The 10,646-nt window shown below is 40.9% G+C and overlaps 1 protein-coding gene across 3 annotated transcripts in view; it reads right to left on the bottom strand.

The window, feature by feature from the left end:
• Window positions 1-232: 232 nt before the first annotated feature.
• The window catches only part of LOC132883659 (flavin-containing monooxygenase 5-like), a 34,180-nt gene continuing 23,766 nt past the window's right edge, over window positions 233-10,646 (bottom strand). For all 3 annotated transcript variants that reach the window (XM_060917546.1, XM_060917548.1, XM_060917547.1), the window contains 4 exons: window positions 3,922-4,121; window positions 3,222-3,577; window positions 2,188-2,260; window positions 233-2,084 (listed from right to left, as the gene is read on the bottom strand). In XM_060917546.1, coding sequence (XP_060773529.1) covers window positions 1,709-2,084; window positions 2,188-2,260; window positions 3,222-3,577; window positions 3,922-4,121 — 1,005 coding nt within the window. In that variant the 3' untranslated portion in view covers window positions 233-1,708. The remainder of the gene's footprint in view (window positions 2,085-2,187; window positions 2,261-3,221; window positions 3,578-3,921; window positions 4,122-10,646) is intronic.

Below are 10,646 nucleotides of genomic sequence, written 5' to 3'. Positions count from 1 at the left end.
TGTGTGTATATATATATATATATATAATGTGTACGACTATACATAAACTATATAAAGTTATATTTTCCTTTCCTATGACCAAGGATGAAAATAGGAACAAATGAAGGTAAATGCATGTTTTAGCTGTAGGATTTAAATATATGACTCCAAAGAATATATCATCTACTTGTTGTGAGAAGAGTATTATCTCAGAGTTCCAATTGCATTTAATCTGCAACAGCTTCATGCAAAGCTTTCGTTATAAAATGATGTTCCTATGTCAGAGACTTTTATATAGTATATTTAGCCAACAATTATTCCTTGAACTCAAAGGTTTCTATTGATGTGTAAGCCTGGGCCTTTCTATTTACTTATCAGAGCTTTTGGTTTAGAATTCCAAGTATTAGCCTTTTACTCTAGTCGGTCAAATGTCGCTTTCAAAATGTATCCAACATTAAAACTTTCACTAGAAAACTGTTTCTAATAAACATACAAAATCATATAAACCATGCAATCAATCAATGCACTACACTTTCTTACAGAGGAATTACTGAGTATTAGGAGACACATTAATAAATGAGTATTATATAAAATCACAGAAATACAACGTACAAAAAAGTGGGCATAGGATGCGGGATGGTCAAAGCATCTGTGAAAGCTCAATGGAAAAATGCCTCTCTTACACTAAAATGCATACGCTTTTATACCCCTGAGACTCTTTGAAATGTATAGTGACCAGATTACCAAATTGAATTTATGGCAGAATGAACCCCCAGCCAGGCAGATCACTCTATGACACTATGTTAATTAGATCTGCTGATTAGGAGTCTATATCAGATGCAATTGTGTTGAAAACAATAACATACTCCCAGATTGTTTATAAATTCTCATAACTTCTGAATAGTTATAAAATTGTCCACCCCATTTGAGTAGTCGGTGACCTTCTCAACTCTGAGTTCAGCAAGCGACATCAAATTAACATGGCTGCTTATAGTGTCAGCTGTAAACAAGGTAGCCCTTTAAATGAATGTCACTGTATTTACAACCTTTTGCTTTACATCGGTCAACATACAGACATACAATTGTGTGATGACTGATGTATATTTACCTCCTCAATACAGTGAACTGTTAGGTACTCACCCGTGAGTACGTATGGCTAACGCATTACTCATATCTCTTAACATTTCTTCACCTTGAAATAGAAATGATTTGTGCTATTAAAATAATAAAATAAAAACAATTAAATCATTTTTGGCCCACTTTCTCCAAAAGCATCATAGAGAAAATTCTTAAATGGAAACCATTGGGTCATAGTGTGTAAAGCCAGGATGATTAGGCATTCTAATACAGTAATAGTCCATGAGTAAAATGTGAATAGCATTTCATGATCAGGACAGAACACCAACAAAACAGGGGTAAAGGTTTATCAAACTTTTTACTACATATGTATAACAAACCAAACCCTGCTCATGAGTGATGGTTGGTTTAAAACCAGCCTCTTGAATATTTTAGAAAGATCGGTCAAAGCCCAGACCTCAATCCAATATGGTAAGACTAAAAATTTGCAGTTCGCCAGTGGTCCCATGCTAGAAATGCAGCTAGGCAAACCTTTTACATGATTCTAATTTGTACACAAATAACATTTCCAAGTGACAGTTATGGAGTTGAAATCGTTCTACTTAAATGCAAATCTTTAGAGCAAACTAATGCTATAGAGGCCATATTATATCTAATCAGCGACTGTAAAAAGGTCACTTCTCTTCTGCAATTCAAGGAGTGTGAACATCAGCATCGTTCCTCCTGCCAGAATTAACCAGTAGCGTAGTCCAGGAGTAGTTTTTGGCTCTGGAATGGGGCGTGTCTTGAATGGCTGGGCAACACGTTCCCACTGGGTGAGGATGGCCTGACGAGCCCCATCCCACTTACCCGGCCCACACAGCCGAAACTGATACGGGGTGCAGGGACCGAACAGAACCCTCAAACCCAAACCGGGATCGGTCAGGAACAGCCACAAGAGGTTGGGACGTGCACCGACTTCTTGTGCAATGAAATCCAAGTAAGGGAGATGGTCTACATTGAGAACAGCTTTCTTTGGACAACCGCATCTGTGCAGGGGGGGGGGCACATGAGAAATGAGAATGGTTGGACAGCAAACATGAAGAAAAATATATCAATTCAATTCAGATGAAAAAATGTAAACAAAATCACCTCTTCAGATTTTCTTTGAAGTCTTTCTCAGTGATCTTGCGCATTTTTTCTTTGGGAGGAAGTTGCGTTAACCCTTGAGGAAAAGAGCAAACATGTTTGAAGTTGAGTCAATCATACACACTCTTACACTCTTCATCTCATGGAGTCAATGAAGATGCACAGGAACAAGAAAATACTAAACCTTGTTTTGCAGTAGCAGTCTGGTGTAATGAAAATAGCTGTCAAATGTTAATGCTCAAATTTGCATGTGCAAATTTCACAATTTTGTTTATTCAGGACCGGTATCAAATCAAATCAAGTTTATTTGTATAGCGCTTTTAACAATAAACATTGTCGCAAAGCAGCTTTACAGAATTTGAACGACTTAAAACATGAGCTAATTTTATCCCTAATCTATCCCCAATGAGCAAGCCTGTGGCGACGGTGGCAAGGAAAAACTCCCTCAGACGACATGAGGAAGAAACCTCAAGAGGAACCAGACTCAAAAGGGAACCCATCCTCATTTGGGCAACAACAGACAGCCTGACTATAATATTAACAGTTTGTTCAAAACAGGTATGTTCAAAAAGTTTTGTAGATCTTTAAAAAAATATTTAAAAGGCATATTTAAATTGATAAAGAATAGGAAAATAAAATGTTGCATTTGTTTTTGGTGATAAAGTTTTCTTCAATGTAACTTTTCAAAAAAAGATCGTGGGAATATTGAATCGTGAACCCAATATCGTGAATGGAATTGAATCATGAATTGGGTGAAGCCTTATATGCCTAATCAGTAGCTTAACTGATAAGCAATTTGTACTCATAAACAAGTTGGTATTATTACCAGCCAGTGACCTCAGTGATTTGTCTCATGTCCAGCCAAAGGCAAGAAGCAGCTACGTGACCACTGCCATGCTATATTTCACAGATAACCATGCTAAATGCTGAGCTGAAGTCAACTTTAAGAAGCATCAGCATTCATTTCAGCTGATTTTGTGAGAATCTTGTCACCTTCTGGCAGTGTTTTGTTTCACTGTCTCATCGCTCTAGAATACCTGTAAAGACTCGGGTGGCCCATCGTGCCTGCATTTCCATTATAGGCATTAAAGGTCCTGAGGCAGTGTTTAACCCTATGAAGGCCAGCGTGGGGCGCTCTAGGAACAGAGGGAAGACTCTTTTGTAGAGGCTCACTTCCCCCATAGGATCATTGTCCTTTGAAAACACCAAGAATGGGAAGCTTGGTTTGTATCCTGTACAGAAGACAACTGCATCTATACCATCTTCGATTGCCTCATTCTCAAATACGACAGTCGAGCCTCGGAACTCTCGCACATTTGGTTTCAACTGCACTGCCCCTTGAATGATGCGTCCTGGTAGGTCATCATTAACGATGGGCTGTTGGTCGAGTATCCTATAAGAGAAAGAGATGAACATGCTGCCATTGAAGGAATGCTTTCCTTAATCCTTTACTCAAACTTTCTAGCACGGCTAATAGTGAATAAACACGACTACGGAGCAGCAAGCAGTATTCCGCATCATTAAATGATACCTAGAATAGTCTTTTCTTGGGTGATGTACTATTCCTTTAATAGACTTGCATATGCTAATGGATTTTTTCCTGGGATGTAGTACTTATTGTACCCAAGAATAAATCTGTTATTAAACATTGGCTGCAAATATATAAATATTCAGAAAAGTGCATCATGTCCTTTCAGGTATGAGTTGTAGTGCTGTAGCTGTTTTGTTCCACTGTACCTGTGGCTGGGTTGCAGTCCATACAGTCTGTGATTATATTTCTGATTAAAGAATCTCTCCACTGCCCAGTTAAGCAGATCTCGAGGAAGCACTTGCAGCAGAAGGGTATTCATGCGTGTCAGCACGTTCATGTCCATAGGCAGGCCACCGGTAGACATACGGCCCACAACCCATGTTCCTTCACGCATGCTCAGAAAAGTCTTTGAGGTGAAAATATATAGGACACAACATATTTAATTAGATATGGTATAGGTATGTTTGTAGATACAATAAAGAATAGCATTAATGCACTTGTCAATGTAAAGAGAGGAGCCAAAACATTAACATGACCAGCCTAACATGCAGTTGGTCTGTCATGCGAATGCCTGGACCCAGGGTTTCCCAGCAGAACATTGCTCAGATCATCACACTCCCTCCTCCAACTTGCCTTCTTCTCACAGTGCATCCTGGTGCCATCACTTCCCCAGATAAATGGCACACATATGTTTCACATAAGCTGTCCACCTTATGTGAAAGAAAACGGGACTCACTGGACCAGGCGACCTTCTTCTATTGCTCCTTCCATTGCATGCACATTATATCTACTTTCAGTGGAGGACAGGAGTTTGCATGGATACTCTGACTGGTCTGTGGCTAGGCAGCACCACACACAGCAGGGTGTGATGCACCATTTATGTGTTGACAGATTTCTCCTGTAACCTTCATTAAAACATTTCTATGGTTGTAGTCCTTTTATCAGGATGGACCAGCCTGGACAGCTTCTGTTGTCCTTGTGCATTGATGAGCATTGGGCAACAAAAACCCTGGTGCTGGTTTGTTTTTTGTTCCTCCTCGGATTACTCTTAATAGGTATTCAGCGCTGCTAACCGGGAACACCACATAAGCCTTGCTATTTTGGAGATTCTTCAACCCAGCTCTCTGGCCATAATGACTGGCACTTGTTAGAGTTGCTCAAGTAAGGATGCCTGCCTATTTCTCCCACATCCAACAGATCAACTATGAGAACCAACTTTTTGCTTGCCATTTAATACAACCCCGATTCCAAAAAAGTTGGGACAAAGTACAAATTGTAAATAAAAACGTAATGCAATAATTTACAAATCTCAAAAACTGATATTGTTTTCACAATAGAACATAGACAACATATCAAATGTCGAAAGTGAGACATTTTGAAATTTCATGCCTAATATTGGCTCATTTGAAATTTCATGACAGCAACACATTTCAAAAAAGTTGGGACGGGGCAATAAGAGGCTGGAAAAGTTAAAGGTACAAAAAAGGAACAGCTGGAGGACCAAATTGCAACTCAGTAGGTCAATTGGCAATAGGTCATTACCATGACTGGGTATAAAAAGAGCATCTTGGAGTGGCAGCGGCTCCCAGAAGTAAAGACGGGAAGAGGATCACCAATCCCCCTAATTCTGCGCCGACAAATAGTGGAACAATATCAGAAAGGAGTTCGACAGTGTAAAATTGCACAGAGTTTGAACATATCATCATCTACAGTGCATATCATCATCAAAAGATTCAGAGAATCTGGAAGAATCTCTGTGCGTAAGGGTCAAGGCCGGAAAACCATACTGGGTGCCCGTGATCTTCGGGCCCTTAGACGACACTGCATCACATACAGGCATGCTTCTGTATTGGAAATCACAAAATGGGCTCAGGAATATTTCCAGAGAACATTATCTGTGAACACAATTCACCGTGCCATCCGCCGTTGCCAGCTAAAACTCTATAGTTCAAAGAAGCCGTATCTAAACATGATCCAGAAGCACAGACGTCTTCTCTGGGCCAAGGCTCATTTAAAATGGACTGTGGCAAAGTGGAAAACTGTTCTGTGGTCAGACGAATCAAAATTTGAAGTTCTTTATGGAAATCAGGGACGCCGTGTCATTCGGACTAAAGAGGAGAAGGACGACCCAAGTTGTTATCGGCACTCAGTTCAGAAGCCTGCATCTCTGATGGTATGAGGTTGCATTAGTGCATGTGGCATGGGCAGCTTACACATCTAGAAAGACACCATCAATGCTGAAAGGTATATCCAGGTTCTAGAGCAACATATGCTTCCATCCAGACGACGTCTCTTTCAGGGAAGACCTTGCATTTTCCAACATGACAATGCCAAACCACATACTGCATTAATTACAGCATCATGGCTGCGTAGAAGAAGGGTCCGGGTACTGAACTGGCCAGCCTGCAGTCCAGATCTTTCACCCATAGAAAACAATTGGCGCATCATAAAATGGAAGATACGACAAAAAAGACCTAAGACAGTTGAGCAACTAGAATCCTGCATTAGACAAGAATGGGTTAACGTTCCTATCCCTAAACTTGAGCAACTTGTCTCCTCAGTCCCCAGACGTTTACAGACTCTTGTAAAGAGAAAAGGGGATGTCTCACAGTGGGAAACATGGCCTTGTCCCAACTTTTTTGAGATGTGTTGTTGTCATGAAATTTAAAAATCACCTAATTTTTCTCTTTAAATGATACATTTTCTCAGTTTAAACATTTGATGTGTCATCTATGTTCTATTCTGAATAAAATATGGAATTTTGAAACTTCCACATCATTGCATTCCATTTTTATTTACAATTTGTACTTTGTCCCAACTTTTTTGGAATCGGGGTTGTATATCACAGGCCTTAACATTCACCATTACAGGATAATCAATGTTACTTACTTTGTGAGTCTCATTGGTGTAGTTCACAATGTTAAATGGTTATCTAACATTTGTCTTTAATGGTAATAATGTGGGAAATAATACATTATGAAGAAACCAATGGCTGGTTTCTGGGTGCCAGACTAGCTGCACAAATCAAGATTTTCATTTAAAAGGTGCTGACTGCGGGCGGCACAGTGGTGTAATGGTTAGCACTGTCGCCTCATAGCAAGAAGGTCCTGGGTTTGAACCCAGTGGCTGACGAGGGCCTCTCTGTGTGGATTGTTTGCATGTTCTCCCCGTGTCTGTGTGGGTTTCCTCTGGGCGCTCCGGTTTCCCGTGCAGCTCAAAGACATGCAGGTTAGACTAATTGGTGGCTTTAACTCGACTGTCGGTATGAGTGTGAATGCTTGTTTGTCTCTATGAGTCAGCCTTGTGATGACCTGGCAACTTGTCCAGGGTGTACCCCGCCTCTTGCCCAGTCAGCTGGGATAGGCTCCAGCTTGCCTGCGACCCTGTACAGGATAAGTGGCTGTAGATAATGGGTGGATGGTGCTGACTGCAAAGTTGAATTCTGGGCAAAATGTTCTCCATCTATAGCTGTCAGAGTTTTGTGATGCTGCACACACCGTGTACCCTATGTGTCAGCGTTTTACTAAGATAAAATGCATCTCACATTTTACAATTCCGAAAATTGCCGAAGCAAGCAAGCAGCATGACCACCATGGGATGCGTTTGACCTACTTTTAACCAAAACAAGTTGGTGTGGGCAAACATGGCAAACTTTGTTCTCACACTAGCCAAAAGCCAGCGGAAAAGAAAAGGAAAGCCTGCCTAGTGAGTGCAACTGCAAGATAGAGCAATGCTAGATGACATGTCATTTTTCTGGACAGATAACCAAATCATTCTAGCTAGCACTTAGCTATCTTAGCCTTAGAATACATGGGCTTGACTCTAGTAGTGATTATGTAATTATAAGGGCCTTTCATGTGACGTCATCGTAACTGCAGATTTGTTTTTCTGGCCAAGCTTTTTGTTTGACAATGACTGGCACAAGTGTATGCAAGTGATTGTAAGCCCAAATCATCTACTGTCATACTCCACCCCGGAGTTCCACTCCGGAGATTACTTATCTCCCAGGTCAGCGCTAATCCGGATCTGGGATGGGAATTCCATCTTGCCTGCATTTCATGTCCTGGATTTCCTGCTGTGTATAGACCCCTTCGCATGTTTGTAAACAAACCGACCGTTGCCAGGATGCGCGCGCAGTCTGGACTCAGAAACAATGGCGCTGCCCATAGACCGGCATTATGAGCTGTCAGATTATGCAAAACAATTGTCGTTACAAGATCGAGAATGCTACATAAGTTAACTCTAACAAGTGGACATCGCCTACCAGATCCGTATTTAATTAAAGAGTGGACGGACGATGTTAGTAAGTTCCCTGGTATACAATGGCCAGATATATACTCGTACCTTATTGACAAGACTTCAGTGTACACCCACGAAAAACTTAGTGCCTACAAGTCTTTAGACGCATATGATTATGTTATGTGCGGGCATGTACAACTTGATTAACAATGGGACATTCATATTCATTTTGTTTTAATCAAATTATGCCAGTGATGTGATGGCAATGTGGCTTTAGCTACAACAGCAAATACCAACACTAAACAGCAATTTGCAGGAGGTAATGGCATGAAAGGAATGATAGTGTAAAGAGTGCAGCTAAGAGAAATCAGAGCTGCGTAAAAAGCGAGAGGCAGAGACCAGAAATGAAACTGAACGGGGCGGGAGCTAGGTTAGAGCAGTCAACGTAACTTGGCATTTAGAGTGAGGGCACACAATTTTACCTTTCCATCCTTGCTTTAAAATTGTGATTTTCGGCATACACAAATAATGATGGCACAAAATCTGGACTGCTTGAGTCAAGCGAGACCTCTCCTACAAACAAAATTGCATGCAAAGCTAAGTTAACATGCTAACAATATTCATTACATTGTGTAACTATGACCCAGCTAATCAGACAAACGCTACCAAAGTATTTTGCTACATCAATAAACGAAGACTAGAAAGAATAAAAAAAGATTTAATAAATAGCCTGATCTTACCTCTGATGAAGTGGGTGCTGCAAACCCGCGCATTTTTGATAGTGCTTTCATCCCAGTCTACATGTTTGATGGCTTGTAGATATAGACGTCCGCGTTTTTTTTTTTTTTTTAGAATGGGTGAGATCCTGCTGGAATTCTGTACATTTTAACCCCATCACTGCTACAATTCTGACACCCGACAACACAACAACTAGGCATCGCTGAGTCTTTTTTGAGTCCAGGCTGCGCGCGCAATTTCCTCTTACGTATGAATAACGTTTACTGCAAAGGGGTCTACATAAACACCGTTCTCAGACAGGGACTTCACCAGAACGTCTCGTCAGTTTTTCTCGCCGTTTGTGCCCTTCATGCTTTCATGGTTTTTAGCTCTAGTTTGCTTGTGTCTTGTCACAGTTTTTGCACTAACATTTTGTCTTTTTCATGTTTTTTGTGCTAGCATTTTTTGTCCTTGCCTGCCTTGTTTTTTGTCTGGACTATTTATGTTCTTTGCACTAGTGTTTTTGTCCTTGCCCACCTCATTTGTTTTGTCAAGTTTTTTGTCTCCTTTTTTTCCTGGACTATTTTTGTTATACTGTTTGTTTACCTTTTTTGCCACGCCCTTTCCCTGGATTAAATCACATTATTTATTGGATTACTGTCTGTGTGTTCTACTTTTGGATCCTAATCTCACCACACCTCCACCACCCCTAATATCTACAGATAAACTTGTAGAAGTTACATTTAAAAGAGCAATGCCAGAGACCTGTAGTGCTTTTGGATGCAATAACAGACGTGGAGATCAGCCTGGTTTAACTTTTCACTGCTACCTGGTGAACCCAGACAGATGAGAAAAATGGCAAACTGCAGTTAACCAAGAAGACTGGATGCCAATAAAACATTCCCGTGCGTGTGGAGAACATTTTATATCGGGATAGTATGAAGGCTCTGTGCAACATTAAAATGTATATCTGGACACAATGTGTTTTATTAGACCTAATGCTTGGCGAGACGAGCAGCATGTTTTTTTTATGTAGATGAGGCTAAACACCATAAAATATGCTAGATCCAGGCCCTGGCTTGTTTATTACTATTAGAAGTCCTTGTTTGAGCTTACCTGTGTCATAATAAGATATTTTTCTTCATCAGGAATTTCCCATAACATTCCAGCATGCACGAAACCTGCCTCGAAATATTGGTAGACATCTGTACTTTTGTAATCCTTTAGTCAAGTCAAGATTATTTGTATAGTGCTTAACAACAGACATTGTCGCAAAACAGCTTTACAGAAAATTAAGGGCTATAAACATGAGCCAATTTTATTCCTAATTTATCCCTGATGAGCAAGACTCTAGCATCTCCAGTGTATTTAGAAGTCCCAAATACTAAATAGATCAGGATGTCATAGTATCCCAAAATTGTTAGCTGGTTTGCCATACACATTTCAAATGGAATAAATACATTAAGAAGTGGCAGCACGGTGGTGTAGTGGTTAGCGCTGTCGCCTCACAGCAAGAAGGTCCTGGGTTCGAGCCCCGGGGCCGGCGAGGGCCTTTCTGTGTGGAGTTTGCATGTTCTCCCCGTGTCCGCGTGGGTTTCCTCCGGGTGCTCCGGTTTCCCCCACAGTCCAAAGACATGCAGGTTAGGTTAACTGGTGACTCTAAATTGACCATAGGTGTGAATGTGAGTGTGAATGGTTGTCTGTGTCTATGTGTCAGCCCTGTGATGACCTGGCGACTTGTCCAGGGTGTACCCCGCCTTTCGCCCGTAGTCAGCTGGGATAGGCTCCAGCTTGCCTGCGACCCTGTAGAAGGATAAAGCGGCTAGAGATAATGAGATGAGATGAGACATTAAGAAGCCCTTATTTTTGTCACATGTACACTCAAGCACAGCAAAAGTCCTCCTCTGCATTTAACCCAAGGCATGGCATGCATATTATATCACACACACACACACACACACACATCCATCATATA

Source organism: Neoarius graeffei, chromosome 3 (genome assembly GCF_027579695.1).
Source record: "Neoarius graeffei isolate fNeoGra1 chromosome 3, fNeoGra1.pri, whole genome shotgun sequence".
Taxonomy (NCBI): Eukaryota; Metazoa; Chordata; class Actinopteri; order Siluriformes; family Ariidae; genus Neoarius; species Neoarius graeffei.
Note: the sequence above shows the minus strand (reverse complement) of the source record. Positions and strands in the feature narration are given on the sequence as shown.